Source organism: Centropristis striata, chromosome 7 (genome assembly GCF_030273125.1).
Source record: "Centropristis striata isolate RG_2023a ecotype Rhode Island chromosome 7, C.striata_1.0, whole genome shotgun sequence".
Lineage (NCBI taxonomy): Eukaryota > Metazoa > Chordata > Actinopteri > Perciformes > Serranidae > Centropristis > Centropristis striata.
In genome coordinates this window covers 16,619,777-16,633,685 of record NC_081523.1, presented here as the reverse complement: position 1 = coordinate 16,633,685, position 13,909 = coordinate 16,619,777, and the positions used below count along the sequence as shown (strand labels likewise).

General features: G+C 40.1%; 3 protein-coding genes across 3 annotated transcripts in view; 2 read left to right on the top strand and 1 right to left on the bottom strand.

Moving 5' to 3' along the window:
- Positions 1-517: 517 nt before the first annotated feature.
- On the top strand, positions 518-3,365 carry tmem127 (transmembrane protein 127). Its single transcript, XM_059338039.1, has 4 exons — positions 518-909; positions 1,014-1,276; positions 1,374-1,538; positions 1,888-3,365. Exons 2-4 carry the CDS (start codon positions 1,033-1,035, stop codon positions 2,196-2,198), a joined length of 720 nt encoding a protein of 239 aa, XP_059194022.1. The 5' UTR covers positions 518-909; positions 1,014-1,032; the 3' UTR covers positions 2,199-3,365.
- A 740-nt stretch (positions 3,366-4,105) lies between these two features.
- On the top strand, positions 4,106-8,907 carry gatd3l (glutamine amidotransferase class 1 domain containing 3, like). The gene is made up of 7 exons (XM_059337732.1): positions 4,106-4,222; positions 4,328-4,380; positions 4,456-4,569; positions 4,695-4,826; positions 4,946-5,038; positions 8,489-8,654; positions 8,773-8,907. The coding sequence occupies exons 1-7, from the start codon at positions 4,106-4,108 to the stop codon at positions 8,905-8,907; spliced, it is 810 nt and encodes a 269-aa protein (XP_059193715.1).
- Positions 8,908-10,499: 1,592 nt separating this feature from the next.
- Positions 10,500-13,909, bottom strand: part of igsf9b (immunoglobulin superfamily, member 9b) — a 30,187-nt gene continuing 26,777 nt past the window's right edge. The window contains exons 20-22 of the mRNA XM_059337705.1: positions 13,608-13,777; positions 13,211-13,423; positions 10,500-12,132 (exon numbers count right to left, since the gene is read on the bottom strand). Of these exons, the coding sequence (XP_059193688.1) occupies positions 13,224-13,423; positions 13,608-13,777 (370 nt within the window). The 3' untranslated portion in view covers positions 10,500-12,132; positions 13,211-13,223. The remainder of the gene's footprint in view (positions 12,133-13,210; positions 13,424-13,607; positions 13,778-13,909) is intronic.

Sequence of the window (13,909 nt, the reverse complement as noted above, 5' to 3'; positions counted from 1 at the left end):
CATTATTCTTGCAATATTGAGTAAGTATTTATTTTAGGTACCAAGTTATTATTTTGAGATACTAAGTCATTATTTTGCAGAACAGAACATTCAGTATTTGGAGATTATTTGGACTCACTATCTCCAGATAAGTAAGTCATTATTTTCAGAAACTCTCATTATTTTTGCAATGTGGTTTACATTATGTGGTAAAAGAAATTAAAAAAAAAATTGAGAAGCTCAGTCTTTATTTAGTGACAGCTTCCCATAATTTTGAGAAAGTTTCTCATAATAAATAACTTATAGGATGTTTTTTTTCTCTAGTGGAAATGTATCTATGATCTACATACAATTGCAATAAAAAAATACGTCAATAATGCCATGGAGAACAGCATTTTTTATTTTATTCATACGTAAAATGGGATATTCATCTATTTTATATAGTCTATGGTATTAATATTTATTTTCAATGTATGCTGTTGTTTAGCTGCATCACCAGTAGGTGGGAGCACATCTCGCCAATCGCGTTTGGACTGCAGCTTATCAGAACCACGAAGAAGAATGTTGTGAACAAGGAAGTTAATATTTTACAGGAAGCCAACGTAAGCTCCCTTTTGTTTTGTTTTGTCTTTGTTTTCTGTATCGAATTTGTGGCCGTTTTTCCTCGGATTAGTTCGCTAGATTAGTTAATAGGTCATTGTTCATCTGGGTTGTTTCTATTAAGTTCATTTTTTAATGACAGTCGGCGTAATTCGGCGTTAGCTGTGAGCTAACAACAGAGCTAACAGGCCTGAAGGCCATCTGTTCATTGTCTGCCCGTCAGTCAAATACTTCAACTGTTTATATCCAGCAGCTGATTTTAGGCTCGTTTGGAAACAGATACTACAGCGAACGAAGCGCCGGGACCGCTGTCATCCGTTTGTCTCCCAGGTAAAGTTAGCTGTACCGGCTAACAGGTTTTATTTTGGCCAGTCAGCTGGCTGACCTTATCCTTTAGAGCACTCACAAATATTGACAATTAAGCGAAATTACAGCAGTCCATAGGGAGTTTGGATGACCATGTATGCCCCGCCGGGTTCGACTGTCCCTGGAGGCCGGAGGAGGAGAGGAGGCACCTCCCTGCCCAAGCAGCCGGAGCGGAGCCTGGTGTCGGCTCTGCCCGGAGCTCTGTCCATAACGGCGCTGTGCACGGCTCTGGCAGAACCGGCCTGGCTCAGAGTTCACGGAGGCACTTGTCCTAGACAAGAGCTGGGGGTGGCAGATGTCCTGGGAAACATTGATCCCAAGCTCCTGGACGGTAAAGGACCAGCACAAGCACGTTAAAACCCTGTATCAGAGACTAATCTGGTAGCTCACTTGTAATTCTTTTTGATGTCTCTGTCTGTGTCCTCTAGATTACTGTGTGAATCCACAGACCATCTTGCTGCTGAGGGTGATCGCTGCCTTCTGTTTTCTGGGCATCTTGTGCAGTCTGACTGCTTTCCTCTTGGATGTGTTTGGACCCAAGCACCCTGCACTAAAGATCACACGCAGATATGCATTTGCACACATTCTCACAGGTATATTAACCATACTGGAGTTCATTTTAGATCTTTAATAACAGGCAGTTTGTCATTTTTAGCTACTTCTACAATGTCATTTAGCAGACGCTTTTATCCAAAGCGACATACAATTGACAGTAATACAACACAAGCAAGGATGAAGTCAAGAAACATGGCAAGAGTAAGTGCCGTGGGTTAAGTTCAAGTCCATTAGGACACAAGTGCTTTATAGATCGCAAGAGCGGTCAGTGCGATACTTGTCGTAGTCGTCAGTGTAGATCAAGAGTGAAGGTGTTCAGTAAAGAGTAGGGTCTTCAGTCTCTTCTTAAAGATTGATTACTTAATTGTTTTCCTTGTCTCTCCTCAGTGTTGCAGTGTGCCACAGTCATAGGCTTCTGCTACTGGGCCTCAGAGCTCATCCTGTCACTACAGCAGCAACACAAAAAGTACCACGGCTCTCTCATATACGTCACTTTTGCCATCAGTTTCTACCTGGTGGCAGGTGCAGGCGGGGCGTCTATCCTTGCCACAGCGGCCAACCTGCTGCGCCACTACCCCACCGAGGAGGAGGAGCAGGCTTTGGAGCTTCTCTCTGAGATGGAGGACAGCAGTGAAACTTTTCCTGCCGATTATGACATTGCCAATCAGTTTCAGCCACCACCTGCCTATACGCCCTAATGCTGCCAGACTGGCCTTGTTAACACTCGCTTTTCTCTCTGCAGCACGGCTACTGGCTTGATGAGCAAACCCCACTCTTTATCAAATGGATATCTTCGCGAATACTCTCCATAATGAACACAGTGTGCACAGTTAGTGCGCAAAACTCCTTGACTGACAGTGCTTGGGTGCATGAAAGCTTTCATTAGTGGTGGCGGAAATTTAGGAGATGATTCTTACTTTCACCACTGAAGTTGTTAGTGATTTGCATGTAAATGGCTTTTAGGATTTGGTTCTTACGTGTAAAGCAAACTAAACTGCAAGGAGTGCGCAACATGGCTCATCACACGTAATTGATGAAACAGCCGCAGCCTGATCAGGGCCAGTTATGAGGCTGGGCTGGCGGCAGATTGTACTGCTCATGGTTGGATCATGGATGGAGCTTTGCTAAGCATCATTTTTGATTTAATTTTTGATATGCTTGCTGTGTATGATTTTTATTTTCCAGATACATCAAAAATGCCGAAATACACTGAGATTGTTTTAAACATTTCTATCATACAAAGCATATGGACATTATTATTTATTATTTAGTTGTCTGTGCTGTGTCTTATTTTCTTTTTGCTTTGTAGTCACTGGTTTAGTCTTATTTAATCACATTTTTACTTGAAGTAACACGAGAAAATTGTCGGAAAAAATGTGAGACGCGTCTTTGTGGTGTTTTTAAAAAGGATCATGGCATGTGTTGGTGTTAAGAGGTAGCGGCCACGGAGAACCTGAGAAACATGTCTGTATGTTTCACAATAAGAGACATTTAGTAAGAGGAACCTCGCCGCATAAGTTGGTCGTGTCATGTTTCTTGTATTTGATTTTTAAGAAAAGAAAACCTTATTTGTACTTTGTAATTACCATACGTGACTGTTTTAGTATGTGTTTTTTTTAATGCATGAGTTCTTTCGTGTGCAAATTTTAAACCTACAGGCAGAATCGTATGAGAACATCTCACATAAAAAGGTGCCAGCTGAGGCTTAAAATTGTGATTGATGTGGTGACTGTAGTTGGTTGTATATTGTTCTGTTTACTTCATTTCTGCATTTCGTTCTTCAAATTATCATATGCTTTCATCACCAGTATGTAAATATTGATTGTTTCTACATAAAAAGTGGTCATAATAAATTTAATGCCATATTTTGTCTCATGCTTGTCATCTGTACACTGAATCTCTGGTCCTTTGCCAATAACAACACCTCTCACCAAAAGCAGCCTATAAGTAGGAGCGGTAGTTTTGATTTAACAGTATATTGACTTTGACGTTTCCGTCTGACCAGGGTATTTCTGGGTTTACTGTCTAGACGTTGTAGACGCATCATGGCATTACAGCAAGTAAGAGCCTTACAACCTAATAGACTTTAAAGGGCGTTCAGTATGCTTATGCTGTATGAAGGCATTGCCTCCACTGCTACCTTTATGAAAATACAGCAAGAAGGATTTTTCAGAACTACACATGGATGCAGAGTGTTGTGCAGAAGGTTTTCAGTCGACTGCCCTATCATAAAACCATATTTTAAATAAATATTTGCATTATTTCTGCAGGCTGCAAGCTAAGAGCTCGAATCTAAATGGGTCAGGATATTTCATGGGTTAAAGCACTACATGTTTAGATCTAAGTGTGACTTGGTGGCCAAATGACTTAAGTTAATCAGCTGAATAAACAAGGTATTAATAGGGGAGGGTGTTCGGGAGGGGAATAGGCCATTCAAGGCGAATAAGAGATGCTCTTCTCAGAAAAAAGAGCTTACGTGGCAACGTCACAACGTCACTATATATACAGGGACATCCAGAGCAAAATTCCTACCATTCAAAGTCTTTCCAGGCTCTGTGGTAAACTCTTAAGTTACATTTTACTCCTAAAGCACTCAAGCTCAATCATGCTGGCCACCAGGACTTTGCTGTCAAAACAGACTCTGACTACTCTCTCTCGTCAGCCTGCCTGCTTCGTTCACCACGGAGACTATGGCAACTGGGGAAACACTAACATCGCAGTGGTAAGTCATATATAAATCTTCAGCCAATGAAAAAGGTGGATTAGTGTGGCCATTATTGTGATGTCTGTGAGTCACATTTGGTTTGTGAATCACAATGCAATGCAGGTTTTCTCAGGATGTGGCTGGTGGGATGGGACTGATGTCCATGAGGGAGTGTAGTGAGTATCACAATTTCACATAATTGCACAAACATATAGCCATGCAGAGATGGTAACTTACAACTCTGTCTGCAGCACCATGTACCACCTGAGCCGCAACGGTGCTCGCTTCCAGATGTTTGCTCCCAATCAGCAGCAGATGCATGTGATGGACCACATGAGGAAGCAGCCTGGCTCTGGGGAGAACCGGTAGGCTTGTTAGGATACACTCTCAGATGGATCAGGCTCATAGACTGGTCAAATGGCTTGTTTACACACCTGGCTTGATTAATTCCATATGATAGTATTTATGATTATTTCTGGCCGTCACATAGGAACATGATGACAGAGGCAGCCCGCTTCAGCCATGGTCAGGGAATGATGCAAATGCAGGACCTGTCCAAGCTGGACGTCAACAGCTTTGATGCTATCATCTTTCCTGGAGGCCACGGCGTCATCAAGAATCTGTGAGGAATAATGAAATATGGCAAATTTTAGACTAGGTAGTGTAAAATAGAGTAAAACTAGATACAAGCTGGTATGATGAGGGTGGAATAATATTATGAAATAACTCTCAAATCTTTAGATCCTCATTTGTGAAGGATGGCAAAGACTGCAAGCTGCACAATGATGTGGAAAGAGTGCTTAAAGAATTCCACCGCTCACGCAAGCCTATTGGGTATGTATCACTTGGTCACTATTTAATCAGTCACTAATGAAGGTGCAATAGCGTGTAATGTACTTATGTACAACCAATATGTTTAAAGACAGCAGTGTGTGACATTTTAAGACAAAAAAATTCACATTTTAAATCCAAACATGAGGCAAAATTGCAGACTGTCATTGATTCGCAACACGCTTTAAATCAGATTAAATTAGCTTACATTAAACTAGATAAACACACGAGATTTAAACGATCCCTGTAATGGAATTGGGACATTGGAGCACCTGTAAGGTAAAAGGTCAGACAGTGAATACTGAGCTGTTTCTAGATGTAGATGAATAGAAATGCATTCCCTTTTTTTTGGACAATTTTTGCTTGAAGAATGTTGCAGTTTGGTTAAAATATATTCTGTTACTGACAGAACCTTATCATTAATAGTGATATTAATAAACCTGCTTATATCATGGTACACTTCTGTGAAGATACATTTGTTAAAACCAGTGGTGGAAAGTAGCAAAGTGCAGTTGAGAGAGCAATTGTTGCAAGTACAAATTTCAGTTACTTGTTCTCTACTACTGTTCTCTAATAGCTACGTTACACTTACATCTCAGAGGAAATTATTGTTATACATTTATCTGACAGTTTTAGTTACTTTGCAGATTCAGATTAACAATGTGTTCTATCTTTAAGGCATTAATGGTCCCCAGGGGAACATTGACAAGCTACCCAGCAACATAAATATAAATGTTATACATATTAGGGCTGTCTTCAACTTAAGAATTTCTTAGCTCACTAACAATCATTTGATTTTGCTGAGATATGAGAGAAATGTGCTGATATATATGCTGAAAATTCCCCCACATTCTCATTGATCACAGCAGGAAAGTGCAGTTGTAGTGAAAACATTCTTTACTCTGAGGAGAAAGGCTTACTCTGGGCAACATGGAGGGAGTCAGACCAGGTAGGCAAATCCTAAGTGAGCAGACAGAATGAAGGCTCCAACACTGAGAAAGCACACAGTTTGTGATCTGGTAGAGTGACTGATCCTGATGGGGCGATGAGGGGCAGCTGTGCAGACAGACAGGTGACAGGGTCAGGTGAAGGGACACATGGTAGTCACATGCAGAACAGCAGGTCTGAGATGACAGGAGTTGCAGGATTACAGGAATTAAAGAGTGGCAGAGGAAAAGGAGGAAGAGGATGAAGCAGCTGTTACCATGATAAAAGGCATGCTTAGTTTTGATTTAAAGGATAATACCAGTATAATCCCTTCCTATTGCCATTAATGCATATAAAAAGGTAGACCCATTACAGATAATTTTCTCTAAACTTGCAATAAATCCTTACCCTACAAGTGATAACTAAAGCCTTAAAAAAATATGTGCAAAGTAGGTCTTGTTGTGCAAGTCAGTATCATTATTACTGTTATTCACATGTTACTGCAGCAGAGTGGAGACAGACAGACCCGCCCTCCATTGTTGTGTTTTGTCAGCGCTGTAATTGTTGACTTGAAATTTGTTGAACCGATCTCTTAGACAAAACAAGCCGAGTATAAATTTAGAATCAGACCATCTTTGTCAAAGCGATGATTTAGCCCCTGGTGGCAAACTTCACAGCACTTCTGCAGCTCTGCACTGCATGTGTTTCCTCAGATTTCATCACTCACTCTCTGATTGAGGAGCATAAAAGACACAAACATGAATCAACTGGATGCACCAATATCTCAGACATTGTTTTAGAGATTCAAGTTGAACTAAAACAATAACCAGCTTACAACAGCTTTGTTAAGAATATTTTTGGGCTAAATTGCCTATTTGCTTTTGTTGAGATGTTATTCTCTTTGCAGCATCAAACACTGTGCAGCATTAAAGGTGCACTTTGATGATTGAGTGTGAAGACTTGTGGAGGGAGATGCTTAGAGCCTGTGAAGTGCTCCAGGTAGACAATTACTTAATTACCAGATCTTTGCATATTAGCATTTTTTAAATTTCCTCTTCTTTAAAATACTCAGAAAATTGCTTGCCCTGATTGAAAAAAGCAGGGTGCATTTCTCATGAAAAACAGTTGGACTTACCTTAATGCGTGTCTGTATGTTGTGGTCACAGATCTGATTGGAGCATCTGTTTGAGCAGACTACTTACTATAAAAACCATAATTTATTCTATAAGTAACACCTGCACTGTTCAAGTCGAAATTAGGCTGAAACAGACATTTGAACTCCACAGATAAAAATCAATAGTCCTATGCAGACTCCAAGTTGTGAGTGGACTGTGAGTGGATACCAATACATGTAAATAAGCACCTGTATTTATTTAACGCTCAACACTTTGGCTGATTAGACCTCTGCTGAGGTTCAAGTTGGGAGAATATATGCAATGAATAATGACACCAAACTACAAGCCTTTAAGGACAGGTTTAATGGTTCAATTTGGAACTTTTCTTGAAAGTTGGTCCCCTCAATCTCTCCCCGTGTTTCCTGCCTGTTTCTACTGTCAGTCAACAGCAGAAGAATGAGAGAGATGTCAGTAAAGTCTGTACACACCCACTCCTGTCAGGTACGATAAGTGAAATCACCTGCGTGGGTGGACCGTACTGTAGGTGTCTCATGTAATCTAATTGCTGGTTAATCTTTTTTTAAAGGGATTTTAGTTATTGAAGTTCCTGTTAACTTTAACTTGAGGTCTGTGTTGTCTGATTTGTCAGTTAAGCAGAAGTCATGTTAAGTGGAAGGAAAATTATTGGGATCCTACTGATTTAAAGGTGTAATATATAACATTGTTGTTATAGGTTTTTATAGGACAGCGTTTAAGTTGACAGAGACAGCAGTGGTGATCGAGTGAGCTAGACTGTGAATGGAGAGAGGGAATGGTCAGAGATTCACTGCTTTGTTTCAGAGATTCAGAGATACTTTCTGATTTTCTTTACAAAAATTACCATTTAAAGCAAAACAGACATACTCACGGGGCGTTCGAATCTGACTCAGAGCCCTTTCCCGCATGTCTTCCCCTCTGTCTCCCCTCTTCACTCTGTCCTATCAATAAAGCCCAAAAATGGCCCAAAAAATATCTTTTAAAAAAAACCCACAGACGTACCCACATCTCTGCACACCCCTGCAGGAAGGTGCTGCATGTGTGTGTGTGTGTGTGTGTGTGTGTGTGTCTGTTGTTGGCTGGGGGTTACACACCCACTGGGGCCCAAAGGCTCTTTACAAATGGTGAAAATAAACAGCTGACAAACTGTTTTCTTGCCTCATACACGTTTTGGTCAGTTATAGAAGTTTTATAAGCACACACTGAGCGTCACACTGCTGTCCCAGTGCTTCATGCTGGGAGAGTTTCTTTTTCAGGCTTTGAATCTCTCCTGTCTGACACTGGTAAGGCAATTATTCTCACACCCTGATCAGTCTCATCGTGTCTTAATCTTGACTTAATAAAAACCTCAACTGACTGTGTGCTCCTGTTTCAGACTGGCCAGCATGTCTCCAGTGCTGGCCTGCCGGGTGCTGCCCAACATCGAGGTGACCATGGGCTACGAGCGGGACGAGAACACTCGCTGGGGGAACTGGCCTCACACAAACATGGTGCAGGCTGTGAAGAGCATGGGCGCTCGCCACAATGGCCGTGAGCCATACATATCCTTTCAGAGGTTATTTTTTGCTTTAAGTGTTAGTTAAAGCAGATTTATGTTAATTCTGTCATTATTTCTGTTCTGAAATGACTCCCGCTTTGACCTTAACCTTTCCATTTTACGAAGTCTATGTGGATGAGAAGAACAAAGTGGTCAGCACCCCGTCCTTCATGTGGGACACAGAGTATCACTACCACTACATATTTGACGGCATTGGAAACATGGTCAAACATGTCATGCGTATGTCGACCAAGTGATGTGTGACATTTTCAGCCTGGAGTGGAAATAGAGAAAGTTGGTGTTGACGAATGACGCACACCTCTGTAATGTGATGAATTCTTACATGAAACAATATAAATGCTTTAGTTGAAGAGCAAATTGTTGGCTTTTTGTGTGTTGTTGATGGATGCTAATATTTACTGTATACACAGCACATTATCTGCAAACAAAGGATTTCCACCTCTTTGTTGTTCTCTTAATATCACTGAGATGTTAAATCTGTCTCCCAAATCCATGAAATAAACAATAATAGTATGGACAATTCCTGGCAATGTTTGTGAGAACCTACTGAGGGTAAATACACCTATGACTCACCTTTCTGCACAATAATGACTCACAGTCTGATGAGATACAAGAGGAGATTAAGCATTGGATACTGGAGTGGCTATTATCTCAATGGAGTGAAATCCATGATCCCCAGATAATGAATCTGACTTTAAGCACCAGCACAAACATCACATTTGGTGCTTTTAGTGAAATGTCTTGGCGACTATAAACATATTGCCATTTACTTTGGTACAAACACTATTATTTCCCTCAAGGTTCATCTTAACCCTGACTTTTCATGTAACCATCAAATCCAAATTCAAATTTTTCCAATATTTTGGGCTACATTCCCACCAGCCAGAGTTGGACTTACAGTTCTAATTAACAAAAGTTAGAATACTAACATGCTAAACCATCGCTTGTCTGATTTTAAGGAGAATTGGGCAAGGTGACAGGTATTATTTGCTTGTGTAGATCAAATAGAGGCATCAGTATTACACTGAGACTCTTTAATAACCAGTTAAAAACTCCTTACAGTGCATTCACTGTAGATTCTTAGTCTTTTCTTTTGCCATTTTGGGGGGAAAAGGCTTTTTGCAAAACATACTTTATCTTAAACTAAGTTCATTTTTAGCTTCATAAAATGTTTCTGAATTAGCAGGAGATGTAGGATATATCTATAGACATTACTGTAATCCAGGATTTTTGACACATGCCCAAAAATATCTGAACACAGAGGAAAAACTGTAAAAGTAATTAAAGCTGTCAGCTAAATGTAGAGGAGTAAAAAGTACAATATTTGCCTCAAAATGTAGTGGAGTAGAAGTATAAAGTTACATAAAATGTACATAAAAGTACCTCAAAATTGTACTTTAAGTCCAGTACTTGAGTAAATGTACATAGTTACTTTCCACCATTGCTACCTGCCTCTTCTAACATATCAGTTAAGAGTCCTCCTTCAGACACTGTATGAGGATTAAAGGGATAGATTGTGCATTATTATACAAAACTTGGTACAATTATTGTCAATGCCCTCCTGAGGATAACCCTTTAAGGTTTTATTGATCGGCCCCTAGGTGGCACTGTGGTGGCAGTCTAATTTCATATTTGGTACCGTGGCCACACTTTAACACTTAAGGCAATGAAATTCATAGAGGTGGTATAGACTGGCCCCTGTAACGCACACACCCCGACGGCAGCATCCCCTGACACGCGTGTACTGCGAGGGCCCGTTCAGTACTGCTTGCAGTCCTAGTTATTATTATTATCCTCAAAACACACAAAAAACATTATCTCAGTCTGGTGCTTTCAGAATAAAACAATTTATTCATTACAAACATATAAAAATGACAAAAACAACCAGGTGGCAAGATATAAAAATTTCCAGTTTATACAAAACTTCCAAAACCATCATCAGAAATGCATACTCACTCCATATGGAGCCTTTCATCTGGGTTGTGTCAGCAAATATAATACAAATCTTAGATCTCAGCTACAAAGATAATTTTCAAATCTGTTTGTCAGGTGACGTAATAAAAACAACTTCCGTAATTTTTTTCAGTAAAAAACGAAACAAAAAACAAAAAGTAGATTAATGGGCACAAAATTCATTACAGACTTCACAGCAATTCAAATACAGAATCAGAAGTCGATGAAATATTCACAGTGCTGCCTTCACATCAATGAAGTGAATTGTAAACATTGTTGCATATCATAACTCACCTTAATAAATATACAGAAATACTCATCATGTGAGCAAAACTTCTGTAAAAAAACAAACAAAAAAAAAACGGTTGAACTTTTCAATCATTTTTAATCCTCTGGTCAGTTTATCTTGTCAGCTCAAACCGTACGCAGTCAATCAACCAGTGTGTGTTTGTGACATTAACAAAAATAAGGCAGAAATTATTTTTCCCTGTTTCTTATCAAGTTTTACTGCATCTGTCATTTAATCACAGAGGCATGGTTTGGAGTAAAGTAGCATTTTCTAATCTGATGAAATGATGACGTGGAACATATACAATACAGCAGGGTTCATTCACATTAACGTACATATAAACATTTGTACACTTTGAACAAATACTGGGAGGCTATTTGAAGTGATTTGATTAATAAAGTCTTAACGAGGGGAACTTTATAGTGAATATAATATCAGGAAATTAGTTCAGGGAACCAGCAGGAAAACCACAGTGACAAATATTCTTCTTTTAAATACAGTAAATTATTGTTTGGAGTAACAATGTTAATATTGAGAACTGATCCTAGTTAAAGTTGTTTAATGATGTGATCTTTAGGTACTATTATTTAAGTACTGTTGTCATATTCAGAGGGAGATAATGGTGAGAATGCTTCGAGCACTGTTTGATTGGTAGCACAGGCAACATTACAGATTTCCACAAACAAGACGTTAACTTGGACACAGACCTACATAATTGTCATTAGCATCCCTTTATTATTTAAAGGGAAGTGTTTGAGGCGATAGACTTGAAATGCAACCTTCATTATGTAGCATGCTGCTGCTTTTATAAAGCAGGACTTTCTCAACTGTATACCTATCTTAGTCATGGTGAGCATTTCATTTCTCAATGGGGCCCTGTGTGCCTGATTGTCAAAAAAATCCCAAAATACAGTTGCACGAGCTTCTTAGAAAAATAAATAATCCCTTCTCAGCTTCATTATGCAAAGCACAATGGAACAAGTATGTGAAATGTGTAGTCTGATGACAACTGAGGGGTTGCAGTCTGTCACATTTGATGGCAAACAGCATATGGTGCTGTCACTTTAAATTCCTTTGCTTTAGTCTGCTGTAACAGAGGATAAATGAAACAATGAGTTCTTTCACATGAGAAAGCTCCAGTGAGGTGTGACGGTGTCCAGGACCACAGTGCTGTCGTCTGTTCATTAAAACTGCTTTTTGGTATGTTTCTTAGATATACCTGTGGAAGGAAAAGAGCAGTACAGCATTAGAGAACAGTGATTTGAAGGTTAAAACATTGAAGTGTAAATTGAGCAGCATAGGTTTTCGCATGCACAAACTCACTGCACATGGATGATACAGTAGCAGGCAAGAAAAGGATGCAGGCAGACGAGGGAACTCCTTAAAAAACTGGTATTTCACCTGTATGGGTCCACTGAGGAGGGCAGTTTATGTTAGTTTTGCACAAATAATGTAGGTTACTCATTTTAATTTGCAATATTCAGTTATCCTAAAATTAGAATGGCATAGTTTATGCTTCATATCATGTGCTATGAAAATACTGAATGAAATTTAGGGGTGCCAGAGTGTATTTGACCTGGGAGATGATACAAAACTGTAAAAATAACTGTGGGCTGCTTTATTCTTTAACCTGCATGCAACCTTTATAAGAATGCAGAACAACAATCCTGAATTATTTTGGTATGATGAAAATTAGAAGTTGGACTTCTTATTTGTAAAGCTTGCAAAATTGGGTGAAATAGACGAGACCAGTTTTTCTGATGCATGCCAAATATGAAGGCACACAGAATTTACTATTCATGTGTTTCTCAAATTAGTTAATTTGGTGTCACTCCTTATGTACATGTCAATGCTTTGTATGCCTGTTTGGGCAACATGTTTTACCATTGATGGGCATTTTGATAATTTGTGAACTGTCTGATAAAATAGTCCAGTCATAGTTGAAGCCGTGCCAGCAATACAAGGAACAACAATTTAAGTTTTTCTTTGTAAATCTCTGATCACAAGACAAAAAGTCTTCTCTGTTTGAAGTAACTGTTTGGCGTGAGGTTTCCTGACTGTTTAATATTGGTGTCAACCTAAAAATGAGGTCATTAACAACATTTTGGGTTATTGTTTTCCAAACATATTCAACAATTAATGAGATGATGCATTTTGAAGCATGCAACACTCTGTGTGATGCAGGACGCAGGACAACGCCCCCAGGTGAAATACTACGTTTTTTAAAGAATCCTGGCTGGCAAATGAGAGGTGGAAAAAAAGAGGGAAGAGGTGAGAGGGCAGGCAGAATAACGGACCAGATTTAAGCTGCTAAAGCAGCGCTGAGCTGGAGTCGGAGTCTGAATTGTGACCAGGGGCGAGGCAGGGCTCACGGGAACAGATGGATTCCTGAGCCTGCCTGTACTCTTGGTACTCCTGGCGGAGAGCGTTGAAGCGCTCCTCGCTTAGGGAGCGGCTGTACTGGCAGCGAGGTGGGTTGGAAACTGGCGGGCTGACTGAGGGACACGGGCCTGGGGAGGGCATCAGGGAGAGGAAATGTATGGATGGGCATGTCATGGGACAAGCTCACAATAATCACAGCACAAGAGCACGGGGTGAACACATGCAGCACCAACACATCAAGCGTTACACTCACAATGACACATGCAACATCAAAAACATCACAAAATAAAAAAGCAGGGAAAAAATGCTCACCTTTGCGTCGCTGGTCCTGGAGGCCAGCGGTTTGATCATGTCTGAGCTCCCCCCTGCCTCTCCGAGAACCCATTTGTGACTGATCAAACCTCATGGCCTCCAGGACCTCCGAGTCCACACACGCATCAGCAGAGTCCCACTCATAACTCTCATCTACTGATGTGTTCCTTCTAATGAGATACACAAAACAAGGGGTCAGATTACAGTTATCACAAACAAAAACAACAATAATGTTATTTTGGCAACATAAATAAATCCCTCTGCCAAGAAGACACTCCAGTGTTGTTACTGTCCAGGTGTGG

Excerpts from the sequence above, each read along its gene's own strand:
- tmem127 (XM_059338039.1), top strand. The coding sequence starts at position 1,033 with ATGACCATGTATGCCCCGCCGGGTTCGACTGTCCCTGGAGGCCGGAGG. Across the intron at positions 1,277-1,373 it reads TGATCCCAAGCTCCTGGACG|ATTACTGTGTGAATCCACAG; the intron begins GTAAAGGACCAG and ends TGTGTCCTCTAG. Across the intron at positions 1,539-1,887 it reads ATTTGCACACATTCTCACAG|TGTTGCAGTGTGCCACAGTC; the intron begins GTATATTAACCA and ends GTCTCTCCTCAG.
- gatd3l (XM_059337732.1), top strand. The coding sequence starts at position 4,106 with ATGCTGGCCACCAGGACTTTGCTGTCAAAACAGACTCTGACTACTCTC. Across the intron at positions 4,381-4,455 it reads GATGTCCATGAGGGAGTGTA|CACCATGTACCACCTGAGCC; the intron begins GTGAGTATCACA and ends CTCTGTCTGCAG. Across the intron at positions 8,655-8,772 it reads ACAATGGCCGTGAGCCATAC|GAAGTCTATGTGGATGAGAA; the intron begins ATATCCTTTCAG and ends TTTCCATTTTAC.